The following is a 26,583-nucleotide window of genomic DNA, read 5'->3' as shown; positions in this document are numbered from 1 at the left end:
AGGGAAAGATTTACAGCTATGCTCCAACAAATTCTATTCAGCAACAATTACATTTGCAAAGCTGCTTTTCCAGAGTAACCTGAGCTTTTAGAACTGTAAATGTGCCCGGTGCTGCCTGGCTGGGATTTAACTGCAGGGAGGGGCAGATCAGGAGGGATCCACTTGAAAAATTGATTTTAATGGCACCCATTAGTCAGAGCCTAAAAGCTGAGAGCTGTGGGGTCCCAGAGGAGAGCAGGGAGGGATGGCAGCCAGGAGTGCCAAGGTTTGCTCCTGTGGAATGGGATTTTTCTCTGGGAATCTTCTCTGCAGGCTGACATTTGGGATGTTGTTGTTTCCTCCATGATTTTACAACTTTTCCCCAAGAGCTCAAGGGGAACACCTGAAGGATGTAAAGGATGGAGAAAGTTTTTCCTGCTGAGTGCTGATGTGCCTGCTGTGTGTGCAGCCTGGGGAATTCCAGATGTGTGGGACAGGAGGGAGAGCTCTGCTCCAGCCCCTGCTTTGGTGGGAGGTGTCCCTGGGCTTTTCCCCTTCCAACCCAAACCATCCCAGGATTCCTGATGAGATCCTGGAGAAATAAATCCACCCACAAGGGGCTGTTCCTGTGCTGGGACAGCTCCATTTGTCCCCCTGATCCCACTTTCCACAGAACATCATGGAGCAAACTCACAGTGTGGATGGCAGAAAATATTTTTATACAAATCTTCCCTCACAGCCAAAGCACAGCAGGATTCTGTTGAAGTGTCTGATTTGAATGTTTTCATCTATTCCAGCAAGAAAGTTTGGCTTTGACATCCCACCATGGGAACCAGAGCCCTTTTCCACCACAGAGAGGAGGAGCAGAAGGAGGAGAGGAAGCAGAGCTTGGAAATGTGCTCCAGAACCAGGAAAAAAAGGTTTAAAACCAGGTAAGTGCCAGAGCCAGGGACAGGTTGAGTCAATCAGGTGCAGACAGGGATTTCTACACATCCACAGATCTGTAGGATTTTGAGTTTGGGAAATGATGGAACTTTATCTGGATTCTTTTCCATGAATCTGAAGTGAGGAAGAGGAGACTTTCAGCCCTGCAGACCTATCCATAGCAGCTGCCCTTGCCTTGACTTCTGAAACATCAAAGTAAGTCAGGAATTATTGTAACTCCAACATAACCATCACAGGCAACATCACAGCTCTGCATCAGGGGCACAGAATAAGTTGGAGCAGGTTCAGTCCAGAGGTTTTTCCTTTAAAAACACCAGGCCTCAACTAAAACCCAGGAAATTAAATGATGGTGCCATTGATAATGAGGATATTTCCCTGTTTACATGTAGGGTTGTGAGAGAAACCAGATTTTATAGGAATAAATGGGAAATGCTGACTGATTAATAAATGAAAGGTAACAGATGGGAGTCTCCCTCTTTCCTAGAAAATCTCAGCCCATCTCTCCTCCCTTTCATCCTTTCCCAGCTCCCTCCCCAGGATTAAAACTGGCCAAACACTGAGTCCCTGTGGAAGTTTGATCTCTTCTAGGAGTGCTGGGGGATAATTCCCTGACATTCCTACCCACACTCCAGCTGGTGTTTCTGTCCCTACCACTCCTGATTTAATCAAAAATTGTGCTATAAACAACAAAACAAGACCCCCCAAAAAAAGGAAAAAAGTTTTCTCTTGACTTCTGTCGGCTTTTCTCATGGTGTAGCTCCAGGGAGTACAACCTCAGAAGGGAAGCTGACATCCTGGAGCTGGAACAGAGGGGGCAGAAGAGGGTTTGCTTTGGGAATGACATGGAGAAGATGGAAGAGGAGGTGATGAGGATCTGCAGGCAGCTGCGAGTGCGGGCTGAGCGCAGCAAGGTCAGAGCAGACCCCTCTGCTGGCACAGCTCCACACTGGGCTCAAACCTCAGCAGCTGCTGGGACAGCCCCAAAATCCCTCCAGCTACAGGCCTTGCACCCTGCCACTGAAACATCATCACAGGTCCCTGAGGTCACAGAATTTGTGTAATACCAGTGCCTTTACCCAGTGTCTCCCTGCCACTGAAATGTTATCACAGGTCACTCATGCCACAGAATTTGTTTAACATCACCCCTCTGCAGTGTCCTCAGCCAGTGTTTCCCTGAAATGTTATCACAGGTCTCTGATGTCACAGAATTTGTGTAACACCACCCCTCTGCAGTGCCTTACCCAGTGTCTCCCTGCCAGTGAAATGTTATCACAGGTCCCTGAGATCACAGAATTTAACACACCAACCCTTTTGCAGTTACCCAGAGCTTCCCTACCATTGAAATGTTATCACAGGTCCTTGATATCACAGAATTTATGTAATACCAGTGCCTTTACCCAGAGCCTCCCTGTCAGTGAAATGCTATCACAGGTCCCTGAGGTCACAGAATTTATGTAATACCAGTGCCTTTACCCAGTGTCTCCCTGCCACTGAAATGTTATCATAGGTTCCTGAGGTCACCTAATTTAACAAACCATCCCCTTTGCAGTTACCCAGAGCCTCCCTGCCACTGAAATGTTACCACAGGTCCCTGATGTCATATAATTTGTTTAACACCATCATACCTTTGCAGTGCCCTCACCCAGTGTCTCCCTGAAATGTTATCCCAGGTCTCTGATGTCACAGAATTTGTTTAATAACACCCCTGTGCAGTGCTCTTACCCAGAGCCTCCCTGTCAGTAAAATGTTATCACAGGTCATTCGTGTCACAAGAATTTGTGTAACACCACCCCTTTGCAGTGTCCTCACCCAGAGCCTCCCTGCCACTGAAACGTTATCACAGGTCCCTGAGGTCACAGAATTTGTGTAATACCACCCCTTTGCAGTGCCCTTAACCACTGTCTCCCTGAAATGTTATCACAGGTCTCTGAGGTCACAGAATCTAACACACCATCCCCTTTGCAGTTACCCAGAGCCTCCCTGCCAGTGAAATGTTATCACAGGTCCCTGATGTCATATAATTTGTTTAACACCATCACCCCTTTGCAGTGCCCTCACCCAGTGTCTCCCTGACAGTGAAATGTTATCACAGGTCCCTGATGTCACAGAATTTAACACACCATCCCTCTGCAGTGCCCTCACCCAGTGTCTCCCTGCCACTGAAATGTTACCACAGGTCCCTGAGGTCACAGAATTTGTGTAATACCAGTGCCTTTACCCAGTGTCTCCCTGCCATTGAAATGTTATCACAAGTCCCTGAGGTCACAGAATTTGTGTAACACCACCCCTTTGCAGTGCCCTTACCCACTGTCTCCCTGAAATGTTATCACAGGTCTCTGATGTCACAGAATTTGTTTAACCTCACCCCTCTGCAGTGTCCTCAGCCAGGGTCTCCCTGAAATGCTATCACAGGTCCCTGAGGTCACAGAATTTGTTTTGCAGTGCCCTCAGCCAGTGTCTCCCTGCACAGGCTCTGGAACATGCCTGCCTGGAGAAGGAGCTGCTGGAGCTGCTCTCAGGGAGGGCTCCCATCATCTGGATCCCGCTGCGGGCGCACGCGGTCTGGGAGAGGATGGATGTCACCCTGGCCTGCACCACCCTGGGCTCCCCTGTGCCACAGGCCACCTGGTATGGCACTGCCAGCACAGCCCAGGGGCACAGGGACACGGGCAGTGCCGGGGGAGGCAGGGAGGGAGAGCTTCAGAAAACACCTCAGTGTCCAGTGCCACTGTCAGAGCAGTGAGGACACGGGGGAATGGAGGAGGGACAGCCCTGGGATCCTTCTGGGGCAGGGCTGGTGTTCATGGGGGTCCCTGAACGTTCCTGGGATCCTTCTGGGGCTGGGCTGGTGCTCATGGGGGTTCCTGAACATTCCTGGGATCTTTCTGGGGCTGGGCTGGTGCTCATGGAGGTCCCTGAACATTCCTGGGATCTTTCTGGGGCAGGGCTGGTGCTCATGGGGGTTCCTGAACATTCCTGGGATCCCTCTGGGACAGGGCTGGAGCTCATGGGGGTTCTTGAACATTCCTGGGATCCTTCTGGGGCAGGGCTGGTGTTCCTCGAGGTTCTTTGTTCCCTGGACATTGCTGTGGGATCCTTCTGGGCAGGGCTGGTGCTCATGGAGGTTCTTTGTTCCCTGGACATTCCTGGGATCCCTCTGGGGCAGGGCTGGTGTTCATGGGGGACTCTGAACATTCCTGGGATCCTTCTGGGGCAGGGCTGGAGCTCATGGGGATGTCCTGGGACATTCCTGGGATCCCTCTGGGGCAGGGCTGGTGCTCGTGGGGGTCCCTGAACATTCCTGGGATCCTTCTGGGGCAGGGCTGGTGTTCATGGGGGTTCCTGAACATTCCTGGGATCCTTGTGGGGCAGGGCTGGAGCTCATGGGGGTTCCTGAACATTCCTGGGATCCCTCTGGGGCAGGGCTGGTGCTCATGGGGGTTCCCTGTTTCCTTTGGTTTTCCCACAGGCAAAATTGGGATTTAGGTCTCAAAACCCAGAACTCCTCTCAGCACTAAATCACCACAAACTCACCCCAGCAAGGCCTGGCTGCCAGGAGAGCTCCAGCATTAATCTGCTGCTGGTTCCACACTTTGTAAAACACAACACACCTGCCATTGAGTCCCTCTGTATTTTAAGCAGCCTCAGGAGTGTTCTGGACTGGGCCTGAGTGCAGCACACACCATAAACTCCAGAAATAAGTGGAAGACCACCTCAAAAACCAATTTGCAGAGTGCACTTCAGTCAGTTTGAAGTGATTGACCATTCCCCCTCTGGAAGGTTTAAGAGTGCAAACATTTGCATTACTAATGACTCGTAGGCAGCAGCTCTGCCTGTGCTGTGTCCTTCCAGAACGACCTCTGTGAATTATCCAGAGAGCAGAGAGGATCTGAACCTCCCACACATCCTGGGGACACAAGGAAGGGACACACAAGGAGGGCAGGGCAGGGAATGAAAGCCAGGGCTGAGCATGGAGGGTCTGGGAGATCTGAAAAAGAGGGAATTGTGTCTTCTCCTCCCTCCTGTGGTCCTTTCCTAACTGCACATTTCCTTTCTTTTCCACCAGGTATAAAAATGGGATCCCCATCGATCTCCGCCGAGCCCCAGCAGGGAAATACAAAATGAGAAATCGGTTTGGGATGCTGACCCTGCACATCAGCAGGTGAGGGCTGTGCCCTGGGCTGAGTGAGAGCAGGATAAACAAAACAACTCATTCTTCTGGAATCTGACCTTGCCTGCCTTTAGGCTCTTGTGTTTGAGCTAAAGCTTTGCCAATCTCCACAGCAGTTCACAAGGTTTAAAAAAAATCAAAGAAAAATCAAACAGAATTCAATGGTTTCCTTTACTTCTGCTCCTCTTTTTATGCAACAGCAATATTTTTTTTCCTCCAGGGTAAGGAATGCACATTAAGCACTTCATGAGCAGATAAAAAAAGTGTTTGGATGGATCAGTGTAACCAGAACAAAATCAGTTCTGATCTATCAATTACACAGTGACAGCCAAATGCAAATTCAGTGGAATCAAGAATTCCACGGGACTTTTGCTTGTTCAGGACTTAAAACGTTTTCTCTGTGGGTCTCAAGAGAAAAAATTGACTACAAAGTAAAATCCTTGTAATTGAAAGGAAAAGAAGCTTCTGGATGAAAAGTAAACACCTCTGGGATTAAAGGGGAATTTGTCCTGTGAAATATGAAGGAAGAGAAATTTTAATTATTTTTTTTTCAGATGCTCCATGGAAGACTCTGCTGAATACAGTGTGGAGGTAAAGAATCAGTATGGGGAAGCTTATTCCTTTGCTACAGTGCTTGTCAGGAGTAAGTACAAATATTCCTTTGAGTTTAAACTTTCAAATACTGCACAGTCTTGCAAATATTTTCATTATTTGATAGGCACACACAAGCAAAAGGATAGAGCAGCTTCTCTTCCTTACTCACTTCTGGGCCCAGCCCAAGTTTTTCCTTTCAGATTCCATAAGGACACAGCTGTCCTTTCACTGGGATAAAATTGTACTAAATTTAGGTGCTTATTTCTTCTGGACTGCTATGAAACAACCCCACAGTGGAACACACAACAAAGAGGCTCCTAAAGCTGAGCCAGAAATGTTCCCCAAGAACTGGGGCTTTCAGTGGGACCTTTCAGAGCATTATTATTTAATATTTATTAATGTTTTACCCTGAAATCAGTAACTACCAAGGGCAAATACAAGATTTTCCTCTTTGATCTGTGCTGTTCTTAAAATAACTGGCACAGACTCCACAGATACAAATTGTGCACAGCCCAGCCCAGACATGGGGAAGGAAGTAAATAAACCACCAGCACTTAAAAAGGGAAATCATCTCAAGCTTTAGGAAAAATGCAGAGCAGTCTCACAGGAGCACAGTTTCATCTATTTATAACTAAATTACAACTGGGTAATAAAAAACACAGACAGAATAGATCTACAGGAGTGCAGACAATGAAACCCTTGAGCCCTCTGCCATGGGTTATTATCACATTTATTTTCACATGCCATGTTCTGATCTGAATCCTGTCTGGGATGCAGATCCCTGCAGATCCAGGATTGTAAAAGCAGTGTATTATCACACCTTTCAGACTCTTTAATTAAACAGTGTCAAAATTCAGCATATCTGGAAATATGCAGGCATTTACCAGTTCTAAAGGGACAGGTATAATCCAGATAAACTTCCTTTGCATCCTTCCCAGACTCCCAAATTCCCAAATTCCTCCTACCCTAATGCAGAAATAGTTCCCAGGAGGTTCTCACAGGAGCAGAAAATTCCACACCAATAATTCCATCCTGCTCTCAGCTCCCTGTGGAACGTTCAGGATCAGAGCAGGAGTGAGGATGGAGCAGGGGCTGTGCCCTGGCACTGCAAGGTCTGGCTGGGCCAGATCTCCAGAGCTCAGAGTGCCTGGTTATCCTTCAGCCCAGAGTGCCTGGTTATCCTTCCATCCTCATCCCAGAGTGCCTGGTTATCCTTCCATCCTGATCCCAGAGTGCCTGGTTATCCTTCTATCCTGAGCTCAGAGTGCCTGGTTATCCTCTATCCTGAGCTCAGAGTGCCTGGTTATCCTCTCTTCTCATCCCAGAGTGCCTGGTTATCCTCTATCCTGAGCCCAGAGTGCCTGGTTATCCTTCCTGCTCATCCCAGAGTGCCTGGTTATCCTCCCCCTGAGCTCAGAGTGCCTGGTTATCCTCTCTGCTCATCCCAGAGTGCCTGGTTATCCTTCCTTCTCATCCCAGAGTGCCTGGTTATCCTCTATCCTGAGCCCAGAGTGCCTGGTTATCCTTCCTGCTGAGCTCAGAGTGCCTGGTTATCCTCTATCCTGAGCTCAGAGTGCCTGGTTATCCTCTATCCTGAGCTCAGAGTGCCTGGTTATCCTTCCTGCTCATCCCAGAGTGCCTGGTTATCCTCTGTCCTGAGCTCAGAGTGCCTGGTTATCCTCTATCCTGAGCTCAGAGTGCCTGGTTATCCTCTATCCTGAGCCCAGAGTGCCTGGTTATCCTCGCTCCTCAGGACCAGAGCACTGCACACCCCTGCAGGCTCTTGGTGAGGGGCCCCCAAATGCTTCTCCTCCCCCCAAACCCACCCCAGTAACCTGAGTCCTCCTTCTGCTCTCTGCATGTGCTGCTCTGAAAATAGAGATTACAGGCAGGCCTTAATCCTGTCCCCACTGGGAACATTCCTGGTGGCCCAGGCTGGCCATGGCACCTCCTGCCCTGCTCCTGGCTGGCTGGAAAGGCCACAGTGCCAGCACAGGGTCCCTGGGATGTCCCCAAGACATCACTGAGGGTGTCACAGGACACAGATTGAGGCTGGTTTATCTCCATTTCTATTTCCTTCCTACTTCTCTCCAGTGCTCACACTCCTCATTTTTTGGTCTGCTACTGCCAAACTTCACCCCCTGGAAGCACAGGCTTTGTTTTATGGGTATTTATCACAGCTTGAGAGAAAATAATTCAGTTTCATCTGAAGTGCATCAGTTCTTGGATTTCAGCTCCAAATTGTGCTGTGATGGGCCAGCATCCACATGTGACACCCCTAGAGAATCCAGAATCTGATTTGGGGATCCTGCCCTGAGCTCCAGGAATGCCTCAGTGTCTCATCCTTTCCCTTGGTTAAATCTGGAAGTCCCAGTCACTGGCAGTTTTCAAGAATCCCACATCACCCTCTGGGAACGCTGTTAAAACCCAGGGGGTTGCTTTTATTCTGATTTTAATTTTATTTTATTTTATTTTATTTTGTTTTATTTTATTTGGTTTTAACTTACCTGCTTGAAAAGGCAGAAGCCAAAGTGGCAAAGCCTTTCTTGGCTCTGAATAACTGAGTGCACGTGAGAATTTGGAGCAGGATTGCTGCCACTGGACAGTCATGGCAGCAATTTCCTCTCACAGTCCCCAGTGGCTCGTGAAGGGCATCAGCTGTCAAATTAATTCAACTTTTACCCCCTGGTGACATCTTAAAGGTCCAAATTAAGGGCTGGCTTGAGAGCAAAACAGTGCTGAGCATCACTGGGTGTTTTTAGAAAGATAAACGTTCTGGGAGATTTGCTAAATGTGTTTTCCTCTTGTCTTGTAGAATATTATGGAAAGGAGTCAGGATTTGATTCAGAAATATACAAAAGTGAGTAAATCATTGATGTTATTTTTATCTATTTTTATAGCCTGATGCAATTTGATTATTTTTCCCTGAGAGATTTTCCTGTCAGCCTGACTGCATGAGCACAGTGCAAAGCTCACTCTAAATATATAACAATAAAAATACTACAGGGGGAAGGCTCTGCAAGTCTCTTGATCATGCTGAATTTATTCCACAGGATCCCTTCTGGCCAGAGAGGCAGATTTTGCTTTTCCACTGAAACCCTTATTTGCAAGAGAAAAGGAGCCTTTCACCCTCTCCTGTTACTTCTCCTCTGATTTACTGGATCACCAACGAGGCATCACCTGGTTCAGAGATGGTTTGTAGGCAACAGCTGAGCTTCTGTGCATTTACCTCTGGGGATATCCCACCTGTGATTGAATGCTCACAGAAAAAAAAAATTAAAAATTAAAATTCAGGGTTCCTGAGCTGTTGTATGCTCTGCTCAAGCTACAGATGTTGCAATTTAATGTTTTATTTTCCCCATTTGTAAAGGATGACACCACTGATATGTTTTGGAGGTGATGACACTCCTGTCCATAAGAATATTTTAAGAGATTTAGTTTGAAGAGCCTGTGGCTCTCCACTGAGAAAAACTTTTGGACAACAACAACTCTGTTTTGGACAACAACTCTGTGTTGTTGTGCTGGCAATGCAGGATTTGGGTCTTTCTTGGCTGCAATTTGGAGGCACAAAAACAACACCAGAGACGTCTCAGAGATCCCTTCTCTCATTCTGTGCTTTTTGATGCATTTGGAAATAATCATTACCACTCCTAACCAGGCAAACCCAGGTGATTTTCCTTTCCCCCTTGTCCTGGTGCACAGGGGAGCTGCTGCAGGACTCAGAGGGGCAGGAGCTGAGGCTGCAGGGGTGTGAGGCCTCGCTGACAGTGCCGTGTGCTCACAAGGAGGACGAGGGATTCTACACCATCCGCGTGCCCTCGCTGCAGGGGGACAAGGAGCAGAGCACCTACGTGTTTGTGAGAGGTACCTGCAGCACCCACACATCTCCTGGGCACAAAGGGGTTCCCAGCCTCACACACAAGGAAACAGCTCCTCATTTTGTGTGTGATACAACCATCACAATGAGCAAATCTTATTTTTGCTGGTGATTTTGGGTATTAGAAAATAGGATTTGTGTTACTGGGATAGGCCCTTAGACACTTAAAGTTCAGCTGCTCAATGAAAATTTTGGAAGAGAAAAGAACACAGCCTTGGTGTTTTACAGATGCTGCAGCAGCCACAGCTGGAGCCCCAGGATCCCCCCTGAACGTGAAGTGCCACGATGTGAACAAAGACTGCCTGATCCTTTCCTGGGTACCCCCCAGTGATGATGGAGGGAGCCCCATCCTGGGATACCTCATTGAGAGGTCTGGAAGGGATCACCTCTGAGCCAAGAATCCTCATTTGGTGTGGGAACAGGCAGGACTGAGGCTGTGCTCCCTTGCAGGTGTGAGGCTGGCTCAGAGCAGTGGCTGCAGTGCAGTGCCCAGCCTGTGAGGAGCTGCAGGTGCCCAGTGCTGGGCCTGGCAGAGGGACAAACCTACCAGTTCAGGGTCAGGGCTGTCAACAAGGCTGGCACCAGCCACCCCTCCAAGGCCACTGACCCTGTCACAACCCACGACCCCAGCAGGGACAAGAGAGTGACAGGTTGGTACCAAAGCTCAGGAATTTCATTATTCTGCAGGAATAACTGAGTGCACATTGTCCACATCCTCCCCATTCCCACAAAGAAAGATCAAAACACCATTGTTTGTGCTATAAAATGTCTGTAATTGTGCAGTCCTGGGGTCTCCCCAAGCTCCTCCTGTGGGTAACACTGCCCTGTTTGTCACTGCAGTGATTCCATACGACCAGGGCAGGACCATAGAAATATCCAAGGATGACCTGGAGGGTGAGTTCAAGTTTCCCCAAAGTGTTTATCTCCTTTATATCAAATAATCTTGATTTATAGTGGGAGAACAGAATCCACTGTAAAAGAATTTTATTTTCCTGCCACACTATCACTAAAGCCTTTTCTGCCTTCCCATAGGAGACATTAAAATTCCCTTGCCACCCACCAATGTTCATGCAAGTGAGGTCAGAGAGGATTATGTGGCTCTGGCCTGGGATGAGCCAGATCCAAGAGGCAGAGAGCCACTGAATTATTATGTGGAAAAGGTAAGAAAATAAAATCACAGGAGGGGAGCTGCAGAGCAGAAGCATTTCTGTCTCAGGTAGGTCATGGCACAGGTAAGGCCATCCCCAGTCAGGAACTGGAGAGATCCAGCCTCAAACCTGCCTGGTTCAGCCTCCTCCAGCCCCACAGGTGTCCTGAGCCCTGACACCAGCTCAAGGACTAACAAGGAATGGACAAGGAATTTTAACACCACAGAGCAGTGGCAGAATTCTAACAGGAAGAGCTGTTCCTGCGAAGAACTGCACAGTACCTCCTGTCCTGTTCACCACTCATCATTGTTTGTTAATTAACATTTTCTGCCAGTCTCCTTTCATGAATTCTTATTTCTCACCTGTAGCAAAGGGGCCCTCTGCTGCCAAGGGTGAAAAGTTTGGGTACATCAACAAGAAATGTGTAATTTATGGCTTTGGTTTTAAACATTCCTTTCCTACAAAGCCCAGCTTTGTTATTGGTCAGGAGAGTTTTGTGCTCAGTAAATCATCACCATTTTCGTTGCAGTCCCTTGTAGGCAGCAACTCCTGGCAAATGGTGAACCTGGATTTGCCAGCAAATTCCCCAAGATTTGCACTCTTTGGTCTGGCCAAGGGAAAATCCTTCCGGTTCCGCGTGCGATCCGTCAACAAGTTTGGGATCAGTGAGCCCTCTGTGCCCAGCCCTCCTGTCACTGCTGGGACAAAACTGGGTAATTATTGCTCTGCTCTGCTCTTCTCTGTCTGCTGTGCTCTGCTCTACCTGCTCTGCTGTGCTCTGCTCTGCTCTGCCTGCTCTGACCACGAATGACTGAAAGGAATGAGGGGGATCCCCTGCCCTAAACCTCACAGTCTGTGCTTACACTGCAGTCACTTTGATAGAAGGAAATCTCTTGAAGCCTTAAATCCTTCTTTAATTGGTTTGCAGTTGGTCAGGGCAGTGTTAATCTAAGCAAGCAGTGATGGGGAATTACATTTAATAAAACAGGAACAGTTGAAGCCTGTGTTTAATCCAAGGATGCTTGCAGCGTGGTGTGAGGGAGGTGACAGCGTGCAAGGAATGCCAGAGGGGCTCAGGCAGGACAGCAGCCTCTGCAGGGCAGCTTTGGGCTGTTTTCTCCCTGAGCTGATGGAAAGAGAGCAAAAAGCTCATGTTGGTGTTTTTTTTCTGCAGAGAGATGAGCACTGACTCTTTATCTGTGTGTTGTCCCACACTGAGGCTGTGCTCACTCACAAACGGGAATGCAGAGGGAAGGTCCCAGTGCAGGTGGAGCCAAGGACAATCAGCAGAGGAGCTTTGCTCCTCCTCTCCTTCAGAGAAATCAGTGGGAGAGGAAGAAGAAAGACACCTAGGAACCCAAGCACAGAAACAGATCCTGTAGGGTGGGTCCCTGCCCATGGCACTTCACTCTAATTCCACAAAATCCCAGGTTAGGGTGGAAGGGACCTCAAAGCTCATCCACAGCCAGGGACCTTCCACTGTCCCAGGCTGCTCCAGCCCCATCCAACCTGGCCTTGGGCACTCCAGGGATGGGGCAGCCACAGATTAATAAATCAAACAGGCCAACTCACTTAGAATAGTTTGGGCTTCTTTGAATTATAGATTTTAACCCTCACTACTTTTGTCTATGTTTGTTTGTTTGTGCCCTTTTTCAGCCCCTCTGCCTCCACCATCTCAGGTTCTGGCATTCAGAGACACCAAGACATCAGTGGTTGTGCAGTGGGACAAGCCCAAGGATGGCCTGGAGCCCCTTGGTTATTACATTTACTGCAGGGAGACGGGCACAGAGGAATGGCAAACAGTCAACAACAAACCAGTGACCTGCCAGCAGTGAGTGCAGCTCTGCTCTGCTCTGCTCAGGGACCACAGGGGCCAACCTGCATTCTCCTGCTCCTGCCTGGAGTCGAGTTTCAGATAAAAAAAGAACTTCCTTCAGTCACACACACAGGCTGGCACACACAGCAGCACCAGGGGCTCCTGGAGGGCTCAGGGCTGCTCCAGGGTTGGTTTGTACACCCAGAGCTGGCAGCAAAGGCTGAGTGCTCTGCACAGAGACTGAGGCACCAGCAGATCCACATTCCATGGCTTTGCAGTGTTCCAGTAGAGTAAATCAGTGTCAATCATGCAGAATTTACAGTCACTCTCCAGCTCTGGGGGTGACATGTCAAGCAGAAAAAGTCCATTAAAAAATCCTGTTTATCTCCCTGCCAATGTGATTCCATCTGATCCATACCCAGTGTGGTTTATCTGGAGCCATTTCACGTGACACATGAATTTGTAATGACAAATAATGATAAATAATGAGTGTGTTGCTGTCTGTGTCAGCACTGCTCACCTGTGACAGGCAAACACAAACATTGATTTGCTCCCCCAGATTTACTGTGCCTGGGCTGCAGCCTGGAAAGGAATATGTGTTCTGTGTGAAATCTGTCAGTGAGGCAGGACTGAGTGAGAGCTCACCAGAAACAGATCCCATCGTTGTCAGGCCAGCAATTGGTGAGTAGTGACCAGAATTAATTCCCCCCAACCCCCATCTGCAGGCACAGCCACCACTGCCTGTATACCACAAAAGGGAACTCATTTTCTTGTACCCTGCAGCTTCTGCCATCAATTACACTTGCCAAGTGTGGGCAGAGTTAATTAATCAGCATTTTGTGTGTTACATTTGTGGTGTTCATTTGGCTCCGGGTACAAGTGACCATTTTAAGTGATGTGTGGAAATCAACATTGGGAATTTCTCAGGGAAATTAGAAAATCCTACAACCACATTATCCAGGATATGTTCCCCATATCAATGCTCCCACCTTTCCTGCCACACAAACCCCAAGGCCCCAGGCACTGCTGAGACACATCCAAGCTTTGCTGTGATTCCCAGTGAGAACATGGACCCTGTGCTGTCATTGCTGTCCTGTCTGTCCCTCTGTGCCCAGCCTGTCCCTCTGTCCCACATGGCTTTGTGCTGCTGCACTGTGGCAAGACTGAGATGACCATTGGCTGGAAAGCCCCAAAGCACAAAGGAGGAACAAAGATCCTGGGATATTTCCTGGACCAGCACGACAACTCTGAGCCAGACTGGCACGAAATCAACACCCAGCCAATCCCTCGGCGAGTTTGCACGGTATCCATCTGGAGCACAGCTGGCAACAGCTGCACCAGGGGTTCAGCTGGGTTTTTTTCTGTTTCTCCAGGGTCCTGCTGGCCTCCCCAGGCAGGCAGGGCTGAACTAACCGTGCCCTTCTGCACCCCAAGGTCAGCAGCCTGCAGCAGGGACACCTGTACCAGTTCCGTGGCCGGGCCATGAACAAGGCTGGAGTTGGAGAAGTGTCTGAGCCCAGTGACTTGTTCAGGTGTGAGGAATGGACAATGCCAGAGCCAGGTATCTATCCCCCATGTAAAACCACCCAGGAAATGTAACAGCTGTATTTGTTATCTCCTCACCCTCCCAAGGGGTTCCTGCCATACAAATGGTTGCTCCCAGGACACAAAACCACACAAACACTTCCAGGCATGTTCTGATGCAGGATGTTATTCCTGCATTCAGACAGCAGCCAGGTATTTTTGATAATATTATTTCCACAGAATGAAGAATCAGCACCTAAACTCTAAATCCCTTTTCCTTTACACCACATCCAACACCATTAAACAGCTGGTTCTGCTATGTTATAACATTAATTACCACAGACAGCATCCCACTATTGAAGTGCCACCTGAAGCTGAGCTCTCTGCTGTATTTTCTCTGTCCCCTCGTGTGCCAGGCCCTCCCCACGATGTCAGGTGCTCGGAGGTGAGGGACTCCTCCCTGAGGCTGCTCTGGGAAGCTCCGCTGTACCAGGGGGCAGGGCCGGTCACCGGCTATTTCCTAGAGCTGTGTGAAGAAGGCTCAGAGGACTGGAAACAAATCAACAAGCAGCCCACAGGCAGCACCCACATGAAGGTCTGTAGCTGCTCTCAGTGTCCAGGTGTTGCTGCTGTCAGTGTGGCATTAATTGCTGGCTGTGTTCCTGCAGGTGGCAGAGCTGGACCCAGATAAATGTTACATTTTCCGGGTACGAGCACTGAACAAGGCTGGAGTTGGGCCCCCTTCACTGCCCTCAGATCCTGTGGTGCCTAAAACCAAACCTGGTATGAAACTCAAAGCCATGAGACTGTAAATAAATGTATGATTTGGGTGAAAAACTGCTCCCTCAGTAAAACAAAGATGAACAAATGAAACTGCCCAAATGAATTAGCTCTAGCTGTTCACTGTGTGGTTTGGGGTTTTTTGTTTTGTTTTTTTTTATTTTTTTATTTTATTTGGATGTTCAGAAGCTCAGCCCTGATCTGCTTTGGTAAGGAATGTTCTGTGGGTTTATCACTCATACAGGCACAAATGAAATCGAGCTGGGGGTGGATGAGGAGGGTTTCATTTACATGGCCTTTGAAGCTCCTGAAAAGAATGAGGACTCTGAATTCATCTGGTCAAAGGACTACGAGGGACCTCCAGCCCCTGAGCGAGTGCAGATGGAAGAGAAAGGGAACAGGTGAGCATTGAATGCACCCTGAGAGCAGGGACATGGTGAGTAAAGAACACATCAAACACCAAGGAAAAGGAGAAGCCAGAAGTGTCCCTGTCCTTTCCCTGACCCCAGGAGCTGTTCAGTGCCCTTCAGTGCCATCACATTCCCAACATCTCTACCTTGCTCCTCAGTGTCATTTATAAATTCCAATGAATTCTGTATTTCCTGTTCTGTTTCTGTAGACAGCATTTCTAAGGAAAATATAATTTTTGCTATTATTCTTTTTACTTCTAGATCAAAACTGATCCTGAAAGAGCCCTCAGAAAAGGACCTGGGGGTGTATTCAGTGGAGGTCACAGATGTAGATGATGACATCTCTGCCAGCTGCACTTTAACAAAAGAAGGTAAAAACTGATAGCTGTCAACAACAAAAAACGAATGTGCCCTCATTTTCTAATCTTAGATGTTTAGAGGAAAGTTCCTTGCAGAAGAATAGTGGGTGACTAATGTCACTTAGTGATACCACTAAAAAGATGTTTCCCATTCCTTGAAGGCTCAAGGGCAGTTTCTTTTACAGTCCCCTAAGGAAAGATTCCGTGCTCCTGCAAAGTCATTTTTCCACTGCAGTTCAGATTTCACATTTGGCTCTACTGCCACAGTGATTTAAAACTCCTTTAGCACACTCCCTGAATTGATCCAACCAACATTTTATCCAGATACAATCAACAATCACCTTCACCACCTTTTCTAGCCCTCCCCACTATTGAATGTTTTATCTTCTCTTCAACAGAAATAAAATCCATCAACAAATCCAATTAAATTGATAACACTGAATTTGTTTTAACCTAGTGCTGACTTTTTATTCTCTGCATTTCAGATCTGGACAAGTTACTGAAACGTAGCCACGAAATCAGGAACCCACGTGAGTTGGAGCAGCCAAAAGCTCCAAGTTCCTGAAAAGGGAACCCAGGCCAGCCCTGAAAAGGGAACCCAACCTGGCTGAGCCAGAGCTTGTGCTGTGCCTGTGATTTCCCCTGTGATTTCTCTCTGCTTGCAGTGATCAAGCTGATCTCTGGCTGGAACATCGATGTTCTGGAGCGAGGGGAAGTGAGGCTGTGGCTGCAGGTGGAGGAGCTGTCCCCAAATGCTGAGCTGCACCTGATCTTCAATGACAAGGAGCTCACCAGTACCCCTGTGGGTTTTGTTCTGATTTACTGAACATTCCCAGATTTCTAAATTGCCATCAGATATTGATGGGGGTTTTGAGCTGAACAGACAAAGCTCATGGATTCTAAGAGCAGATGGAGGTGATTTATTTCTCAGTGCAAAGCCCTGGAAATGACCCTGCCTCATGTGTTAGAGCAGCCTCCAACCTCCTCACACATCCACAAAAAATGTTCAGGCCTCCTCCTTGTCCTCCCATATCAAATTAATATTAGAACATTTTAAAAATACTTGGAATGAGAGGAGCAGAGGGGAGAACAGTTGAGAATGAAGCACAAAGATAAATCATGGGCTGTCAGCTCAGCCCAGACAACAGCCAGGACCCCCAGAACAAAGGACAGGACCTGGCCAGAGCAGCTTGGAGCTGTCACTGCCCTGTTGGGGGGGTTAAATCAACATGTAACAAGTTTATCCAAAGCTTTATCTCTTCTAAAATCTGTCTCCTCTCCACTGGAGAGCTGACATGGATGTGCACAATGAACAGCATTTGTCAGGCTCGTTGGAAGGACAATATTTGCTCAGAGCAAACAGGGCAGTGAGGCAGAATGATGATATTTGTGTTTAGGCACCTGGCACTTCTGGGTGCAGGTACCTCATCCTGGCCAAATATAAAATTACACATTACAGCTCATAACTGAGTGCAACCCTTCCATGCCACTAAAAATCACAAATATTCTGGATTCAGCTCTGCAATATCCACCCAGGAAGGATGTTTTGGGTTAGGTGGTTTTACAGAAATTTCTCTCTGCTGGAAGCAATTCTACCACTCCCACTCACATAAATAACAGCTGAATCCCCCAGCATGGCACAGCACAGTGCTCTGCCTTCCTTATCCTGGAAAATCAGGGCATTTTATAATGATAAAGGTACAAAAATGACTGAATATCTGCTGTGCCAGGATCTCACCTTGGAACATTTCTACTGTGGAAAAACTCTCCAGTTCATCCCCTTCCCTTTGTTTTACACAGACACACAAAATCAACTTTGTCAAAGAGAAAGGCCTTGTGGAACTGATCATCCAGGATTTCTGTGCTGATGACAAAGGGGTGTACACAGCCCAGCTCAAAGATGGCAAAGCCAAAAATCAATTCCCCCTCGTTCTCATGGATGAAGGTAACTGGAAATTCGGGATCAGATTTACACTGCCATGCTCAGTGGAAAGTTTGTGAGGCACTCAAGGCCCCAAAGTATTTCCAACAGTTCTAATGGCACACTGGGAATGGGGAGAGCAAATTTTAGCCCAGATTTAAAGCCCAGGAATCATTTAAGAAATGATCTGAATCTCTCTTTACCATAAATTAAACCTTTTGCTCTTATAAATAGGGGCTTGATGATAAAAGCAGGCTGCTCAAGTGGAATGCTCAGTTCTCTCTTCCAAATGTTTTAAATATTAGCTTGCAGTGGTGAGCTGTGCCTTGGCAGCAGAGAGGAGTGTGAGCAGTCATTTATCTCAGGGCAGGATCAGGCTGAAATTCAGTGTATTCAAGCAGCTGGTTCACTGCACTGAGTGCAATCAACTGTCAACTGCACTCCAGGACGAGGCACAACAGCTCAAGCAGTACAGAGAGCCTCCTAAAATTAATTAAAAATAGAAAGGAGCAAGATTCTCATCCAAATCCTTCCCCAATGAGTGCCCATCTCTGCTTTCAGCTCTCTGCATTTTGCTTTTAAGTGACCTTCCAAAGCTTCCTAAGTTTTTGACTGGAAAATGTCTCTAAAATGTCTCTAAAATGTCTCTAAAATGTCTCTAAAATGTCTCTAAAATGTCAGATCTCCCTGACTCCCTGGACAGACACATTCACTTTTCCAGAGGGATTCAGCACTTGCTGGGCTCAGGATAGAAAATTAATTTGATGAGCTGTTCTCTAGAAGTGCCCACTCCTCTTTACTGACAATTTTAAGGCAGATACTAAAGTTAGATGTGGTTGTGCTCTCTGCCTTCTTCAGTGTTTGTTACTTTTTAAATATTTTAATTCCAGGTTTTCTAGCCTACCTTTTTATATTGTGAAATTTTGTATTTAATTTGCTAAATGCTCAATGGTCAAGTCTTCTTTTTGTTTTAATGAAAATAAATGTTGGGCTCCCAGCACAAACAAACAGCACTAACACCTTCTGTACAGGAAATATCCAATAATGGGGGTTGTTGACTTTGTCCTTTGCTGTTCCACAGCTTTTGCAAAAGTGGCAGAAGAAGCTGAAGCAAAAAGGAGACAGTGGAAGAAAAAGCAGGGTAAGATCAGCCAGGGGTTCAGGACCAAACCAAGTGAAATTATTTCACTTCATCATCTTTTTAACACATTAATTAATGTGATTAAAACACAAGGATAAATCTCCTTGTTTTCAGCTACTTTGCCCTGCCCTTAAAAATCAAAATAATGAAATAGTTTTAGCCAAGCAGAGATCTGCATCAGTGGCACTGAACACTTTCAAATTCTGAAAATTGTCCAACCTCAATATCCATTCTGTAATTAAGATCCACTGCCTTTCCTTGTAAAAACCAGAATTTCTAGCTAAGTTTGGAAAACCCATGCATTCCACTTTCATCTCCCACCTTCTGATGGTGAATAAAGAATTTTATAAATCAAGTTCATTGGAAAAATCCCACAATTGGAAAGGTGATTCCCTGCTTGTAAGGATAAAAATATTCCCTTCCCAGCCACTGTGCCACCACATCACAAACCCAGTGTCCCTTCCGGCTTCAGAGCTGCTCAGTATGGGATGAAAGGATCTAAAGTGATTTATTTCAGATTCCCCTCCCTGCTCCTGGGAAAATGGGGAATTCCCAGCTGCACTGCAGGAATCCAGCACTAGATGGAAGCATTCCTGCAGGAACCATGACAAACATTTCTTCTTCTTTTCTTTTCTCTTTTCTTCTTCTCCTTTCCTTTCCTTTCCTTTCCTTTCCTTTCCTTTCCTTTCCTTTCCTTTCCTTTCCTTTCCTTTCCTTTCCTTTCCTTTCCTTTCCTTTCCTTTCCTTTCCTTTCCTTTCCTTTCCTTTCCTTTCCTTTCCTTTCCTTTCCTTTCCTTTCCTTTCCTTTCCTTTCCTTTCCTTTCCTTTCCTTTCCTTTCCTTTCCTTTCCTTTCCTTTCCTTTCCTTTCCTTCCCTTCCCTTCCCTTCCCTTCCCTTCCCTTCCCTTCCCTTCCCTTCCCTTCCCTTCCCTTCCCTTCCCTTCCCTTCCCTTCCCTTCCCTTCCCTTCCCTTCCCTTCCCTTCCCTTCCCTTCCCTTCCCTTCCCTTCCCTTCCCTTCCCTTCCCTTCCCTTCCCTTCCCTTCCCTTCCCTTCCCTTCCCTTCCCTTCCCTTTTTCTTTTTCTTTTTCTTTTTCTTTTTCTTTTTCTTTTCCTTTTCCTTTTCCTTTTCCTTTTTCTTTCTCTTTCTCTTTCTCTTTTTCTTCTTTTTCTTTTTCTTCTCCCAGGTCCACATTTCATAGAGAACCTGACATGGAAAGTTCTGGAGAGCTGTGAAGTGCTGCTGAGCTGCAAGGTAACAGAGGCTGCCCTGAATTCCCTCAGAATTCCATTTCAGGTGTAATTTTCACAGGATATGAGCAGTGCTTTGCTGCACACCAGTGGCAGTAAGATGGTTTATTTTGGGCAGAAATTTTAACAAAGAAGGGAAAATCCCAGATTCTGGAGTGATGTAAGTGATGATTCATTTTAGGATGTCCAAGAATTAAGAAATCAAATGTATTTTGACTTTTAAATGTTGACTTCCAACAGGCAGCAAACCTGAGGAAGGACACAAAATTCCAGTGGTTCTTCAATCACAAGGCACGAGCTGGGGGAGTGTTTGATCCACAGACTGGGATGGGAACTCTGCAGATCCCAAAGGTGAAACATCAAACAGCTCAGAGGTTCAGGAAAATGGCAAAAAATATGGGCTGATGTTATTCATAGTCCATGTGGGCTTTGGGTAGTGAAAGAAACACTGAGAAAAGCAAAAGAGAAATTTTTAATGTTGCAGTCAGGTTCTGAATCTGAATTCCAGTGGAATTCATGGCAGGGGGATGGAACTAAACAATCCTAAACTAAACTAATCCAATCCACACTAAAATCCTAATAACAAATAAGATGTTTTTAACAGTGGGTGGCTGTTGGAAGTTAAATATCCTGAGAGGCTGAAAAGAACCAAAGGGATTTTCAGGTTTCACACAGGGACTGAGGGTAAAAGCTGAGTTATTGATCCCCCAAACCCAAAAGTTTCTGAACCAGACCCCACAATCCTTTCACAGGAGCTTTTGGGGCCTTTTTTCCACCTCATTTCTGCTCAGTTCAACCAAATTCATTGGCAAAGAAGAAAAAAATCTCAGCTTTTTCCCCTTTTCCAAACCCTGCCCTGTCTCAGTGATGTGGGAAATGTCTTTGGGAGGGGTGTTGTTTGTTTTGGGGCTTGTTTGGGTTATTTTAATCAATATTATAATGCACATATTTGGTAGGTAACCAAAGCAGATGAGGGGCTGTACAAAGCAGTTGTTTCAGATAACAGAGGAGAGGACTCCACCCAGCTGGAGCTCACAAAAGGAGGTGAGAGAACCTTGGATCACACAGTCACACACATTCACCCCCTGCCCTGAGCTCATTTTGGATTTAAAACCAAATATCCTCACTTTCTCTGAAACCTCCATGTCTCCTACATGCCAATTTTACAGGAGTTAAACCCCCCATTAAAAAGTTACTGACCAAATTTAAAGTTTCCTGCCCTACATGCTGATGCCATTTCCACCTGCAGTCATTTCTCAAGCCAGGACTGCACTAGAAATTCTGTCAAGCCCCACAGATAAAAGCTCAGGAATGTTTCAGTCCCTTCAAGCCAGAATCAATCAGAAGGTTCTGCTGCCCAAGATTAAATCCTGCCCTGACATCTGGAATCCATCATTTAAACCTGGCACATCAATCTCCTGTCTGGGCTGCACATGGTGAGTGTGAAGGAAGACAGGAGCATCTAAATTTAGTCAGAAATGCCCAGCATCTGAAAACAAATGAATCAGAGGCAAAAACTCCATTCCCAGGGAGCTTTGGCACAGAAAGAGACAGCAAATAACCCAAGGATATAAAACATCCTAACCTCAGTGGAATTAAATGGCAGATTGGATGAGATTTGCTCTGAACTGTATTTACAGACATGTAAATGTTTGTGTTTCAGCCTTTGAGGAGCTTCTGAAGGAGCTGTGCAGGATCAGTGGTATGTCAGCTCAGGCTTTCTGCACAGGGGGAAGGAGGGATGGCCCAGAGCTCCAGAGCTGCCCTGGCTGTGGAACAACCACAGCAGCATCCCCTGCATCCTCCTTCACCTTCCTGATCCCTCCCTGCTCCCTCCCTGCTCCCTCCTGCTCCCTCTGCTCCCTCCTGCTCCCTCCTGTTCCCCTCTGCTCCCTCCCTGCTCCCTCTGCTCCCTCCTGCACCCTCCTACTCCCTCCTGCTCCCTCCTGCTCCTTCCCTGCTCCATCCCTTCTCCATCCTGCTCCCTCCCTGCTCCCTGCTCCCTCCTTCCCTGTTCCCTCCTGCTCCCTCCTGCACCATCCTGCTCCCTCCCTGCTCCCTGCTCCTTCCTTCCTCCTGCTCCTTCCCTGCTCCCTCCTGCTCCCTCCTGCACCCTCCTGCTGCCTCCTTCACCTTCCTGCTCCCTCCTGCTCCCTCCTTCACCTTCCTGCTCCTTTTCTGCTCCCTCCTGCTCCTTCCTGCTCCCTCCTGCTCCCTCCCTGCTCCCTCCTGCTCCTTCCTGCTCCCTCCTGCTCCCTCCCTGCTCCCTCCCAGCTCCCTCCTGCACCCTCCTGCACCATCCTGCTCCCTCCCTGCTCCCTGCTCCTTCCTTCCTCCTGCTCCTTCCCTGCTCCCTCCTGCACCTTCCTGCTGCCTCCTGCTCTCTCCTAGTCCCTCCTTCACCTTCCTGCTCCCTCCCTGCTCCCTCCCTCTCCTCTGGGTGGGATGTGCAGGTGGAACAGGTAAATCTGTGCCTTCCTCCTCCTCTTCCTTCCTCCTGTTCCACCTCCAGCTCTTTCTGCTACACCCCTGAAAATCCAGCCCACTGAGGAAGGCATCAAAATCTACACAGAGGTCAAGTACTACACAGACTACATGAAAACCACCTGGTATCACAAGTAAGTCCCCCCCAAAAAAAAAATTTGCAAAGCTTCTGGAGCGCTGTTCCTTGTAACTGTTTATCCAAAATTCAGCATTTAGGCCTGAGCCCATAAATTTTTCAGGCAGCTGCGGATTTGTCTGAGTAAGGGCTGAAATCCACAGTTCACTCTCAGCCTGGAACATGTATGGGAATTCCAGAATGAAAAGTCATGTTATTTTTATAGCACTGCAGAAATATTTATAAGTGATCATCATTACTAGAATAATAATGATGCTGCACTTCACTTATGATCCTTCTCAGTTACAGCCTCCTTGGTTACAGACAGAATTTTTTCCAACACTTTATTTTTACTACTTCATGTTTTCCTCAGCCACTCTCTTCCCCCACTCTGAATAAAAAATATTCCCAAAATTACAAAATTCTTCCCAAACACTGACTAATTTAACCTCACAATGTCTTCCTAAATAGAGAGCTGGTGTTTTATTAGATACCACCTACACATGGAGATAAGGAGGCGAATTTTTAACAACATTCAAGGCCTAAATACTTAAAAATATCCAACATCTTAATGGCATTCAATCCCTTAAATAAGAACTAAGAGCTCTTTTGTAGAGTTTGTGAAGCTTTGGCAAACTGCCTAAAAGTGCAGCCCCATGGGATTTCCTCCCTCTATGAAATGAATCCTGACTCCCACACTTCCAACTACTACAGGTGTAGAAAAAATGAAGGTTCTGACTTTTGCAGCTCCCCTAAATCTGACTGAAATGACATTTGACTCCCACACTTCCAACCACTACAGGTGTAGAAAAAAATGAAAGCTCTGATTTCTGCTCTCCTAAATCTGACTGAAATGATATTTGACTCCCACACTTCCAACCACTACAGGTGTAGAAAAAAATGAAGGTTCTGATTTCTGCAGCTCCCCTAAATCTGACTGAAATGACATCTAACTCCCACACTTCCAACCACTACAGGTGTAGAAAAAAATGAAAGCTCTGATTTCTGCTCTCCTGAATCTGCCTGAAATGCCATCCCTTGTTTATTCAGGGATAAACAACTGGAGAGCCGTGACAGGACCAGAGCTGGGAGCACCATGAACCAGATCTGGCTGCACATCCTGGAGCCCAGGGAGGCTGATAAGGGCAAATACACCCTGGAGTTATTCGATGGGAACAGCTCCCACAGACTGAGCACAGACCTGGCTGGCCAAGGTGAGCTGAGGCACAGCTCAGCTGATTTCCAGGAGCCCCTCAAAGCTGGGCTGGGATTTCTCTGTCCCCTCACTGGAGCTGGAGCTGATTTCCATGTGGAATTGGGGTGGGGAGGACAGGGAAGAGCCCACAGAAGCAGGAGGAGAGGGGAAGTGGGCAGGAAAAAGGATGGAAGACTTTAAGGAGCCTTGGCACTGCTGGCAAAGGATGAAAAGGGTGAAAACTGCTCCTGGGATGTGCCCAATTCCTCCACTGGAAAACACAACTCACAGGTGGCATCTTGGGAAAGAAAACTTCAGCTTTACAAAGGCTTTTCCAAACTGCTGTTCTGAACTTCTCTTTGCAAAGGGAGAACTCTGTCCCACTTATTCCAGCAGTGCTGTGTTTCCTTAAGGCAGGGACAGATACTGTCCAGAGGATAATTACATTTATCCATGTAATCCCAGCACTGATAACAACAACATAATGCTAAATCTGCTGAGTGCAATGAGACAAAGGCAACTCTCCCTAAAACCTTTCCTTCTTGCAGCTTTTGAAGATGCCCTGGCTGAGCACAGGAGGCTAAAGTAAGTTCCTGCCTAAATATTTTCACAGCTAAATCTGTTTTGAATCTCCCACTCTAAATTGTTAATATAATGGCTAATAAATAAAACCACAATGATTTTCTCTCCCTTTCAGGGAAGCTGCCATAGCAGAGAAACGTAAGTAAATCAATCTTTTCCCTTCAGTGAAACAAAGCCAAGTTTGCTGATAAGGAAAATCTAAAAGGTTGTATTTGCTCATCCCAGGTCGTGCCAGAGTCGTTCAAGGTCTGCCAGATGTTGCCACCATCATGGAGGACAAGGTAATGTTGAGTAATTCCATTAATTGGTCTCTGCAGAGCCACAGAAAGATCAGTGGTGGGGAGGAAAGATCTTTTACCCTCCTGGTCACCTGCACAGCCAGATCCTTTCTCTTGTCCTCCCTTTGCACAGGGTTGGACTTTCAAGTGCTGGGCCTGGATTTCCCATCAGAGCAACTCCCTGCTTTCATTTCTGAGTCACATTCCCCTTTACAGGCAGCACAAAAGCCCTGCAGGGTAACTGCACACTCCCCACGTGCTGTCTGTGCCACTTTACAGCATGGGAAGCTATAAAAAGACAGTTAAACAAATATGAGTCAGGCCCAGTGAATTGTTAATCCTGATTGTCCTGGAAGATATCAGGAAAAGGAATATCAGATATCAGTGTTGGAATGTCACCGAATGAAACTGCAAGAACTGATTTTTATTGTTATTAATTTAAAAGATGTGTGGATTGGGTTCAGCGGGGCCTTGGCAGGGCTGCACTCAATTTTAAAGGTTTTTTTTCCAAGCTAAATGATGCTGTAATTCTATGAACTGAATTTCCCTGCACATTTCCAGCTCCACAATCCATTCCTGTTGTGTTTCACAGACCCTGTGCTTAACTTGTTGTGTGTCTGGAGACCCCTACCCAGAGATCAGCTGGTTCAAAAACGACAAGGTCATCGTGTTCAAGGACAGATACAAGATGGATGTGAAGGGCTCAATGGTCACCATCACCATAGAGAAGGTCTGCAATGAAGACACAGGGAAATACAGCATCTATGTCAAGAATAAATATGGCTCTGAAACAGGGCAGGTCACCATCAGTGTCTACAAACACGGGGACATCCCAGTAGCAACAGAGCAGGAAATCCCAGCTGGGGTTACCACAAAAAAGTCTAAATGAATTCATTGTCTCCTAGTGTTTAAAAGGAATTTAACTCCTTCAGATGCCTTTTGGTGTCTCTGCCCTAAAATTCAGGCTTGTGTCTCTGTTTATTTTAGCAGTATTTCAGGATTTTGGCGTTGTTAGAGAACCATTCTTGTGTGTGCACTGCATGTTCACCTTCCAGAGAGACTCTGCCCTGGTGAATCTGTGTGGGAAATACCAGAGGAGTCACACGTGAGGCTTTCAGTGGAGGCTTTTGTATTAAATCACTACTTGTAGCAGATTTTCGTGTAGCCTGTGTATGTGTGTGTGATTAAACTCAGACCCTTGGTGACATCTCAGCACTGCTGAGGTTGAGGTGAAAGGACACAGCCTGGATGTTCCGGCGCCTCGAGCCTTGGGCTCCAGAAACTTTCCCTATTTGACATTTGTTGTGTTCATTCCTCAGAGAAACAGCCAGGAAAACTTATCTTGCACACAACACCGCTATTAAGCTTGTAGGAGACAAGATTCTAAGCTCTTTTCTATAGAAGAAAGCACCTGGAATTTAACTGCAAAGTGGGTGAGAAATGCTTGAACAGTGGTAGTTAAGAGCCCTTTTTACTTCTTAACCCAGTCAAAGGGCCAGAACATTTGCCTGTGGGGAAAAAGGCTGGAAGTTGCTGGGATTGTATCTTAGGGAGCCATCAGTACCTGCAGGCACTGCAAAGTTGTTAAGCCCCAGTTCAGCCCAAAGACTCCCAAAATACACAAAGCCTGTGTTCTGATTGTGGCCTTTGAAAAGTGATGTGTGAGAAAGGAGGATGCTCTCGGGGGATCCTTTGATGAGTCAGTTGTGGTGTGGCTGGGGAAGTCATTCCCACATCAACCCCCGGGCAGGTTCCTATCAGTGGTGTCCGTCCTTTTCCTTAGGGTACTGAGAATTTAAAACCCCTGGCAAAGGCAGAAGCTTACAAACTCTGAGCAGCAAGGAAGAACACAAAATGTCCTTATTTTCCTGCGGATGGGTTGGGTTCGCTCAGTAAAACCAAATGCCCTCCATGGTTCCTCATACCCCAAGGGGATGCCAGTCCTTTACCGGGGGAACAGAAGCCTCACAGTCCTAGCTGGCTCTTTGGGGCAATGCCCGTGTTTGTACACCAACA

General features: G+C 47.0%; 1 protein-coding gene across 1 annotated transcript; it reads left to right on the top strand.

Annotated features, from left to right (window-relative positions):
* Positions 1-804: 804 nt before the first annotated feature.
* On the top strand, positions 805-25,721 carry MYOM3 (myomesin 3). The gene is made up of 36 exons (XM_033080670.1): positions 805-911; positions 1,045-1,119; positions 1,682-1,835; positions 3,395-3,552; positions 4,991-5,086; positions 5,650-5,738; positions 8,505-8,549; positions 8,743-8,883; positions 9,392-9,553; positions 9,795-9,936; positions 10,017-10,216; positions 10,407-10,460; positions 10,599-10,726; positions 11,244-11,427; positions 12,371-12,545; positions 13,090-13,211; positions 13,646-13,833; positions 13,965-14,091; positions 14,471-14,649; positions 14,723-14,837; positions 15,079-15,235; positions 15,506-15,615; positions 16,089-16,133; positions 16,269-16,405; positions 17,404-17,548; positions 18,606-18,665; positions 19,850-19,917; positions 20,154-20,264; positions 20,870-20,957; positions 21,577-21,615; positions 22,426-22,531; positions 23,563-23,726; positions 24,256-24,292; positions 24,405-24,427; positions 24,515-24,570; positions 25,160-25,721. Exons 1-36 carry the CDS (start codon positions 805-807, stop codon positions 25,454-25,456), a joined length of 4,284 nt encoding a protein of 1,427 aa, XP_032936561.1. The 3' UTR covers positions 25,457-25,721.
* Positions 25,722-26,583: the final 862 nt, after the last annotated feature.

The sequence above is a fragment of the Catharus ustulatus genome, chromosome 26 (genome assembly GCF_009819885.2).
Source record: "Catharus ustulatus isolate bCatUst1 chromosome 26, bCatUst1.pri.v2, whole genome shotgun sequence".
Classification (NCBI taxonomy): domain Eukaryota; kingdom Metazoa; phylum Chordata; class Aves; order Passeriformes; family Turdidae; genus Catharus; species Catharus ustulatus.
The sequence above is the reverse complement of the archived record's forward strand: the minus strand, read 5'-3'. Positions and strand labels throughout refer to the sequence as shown.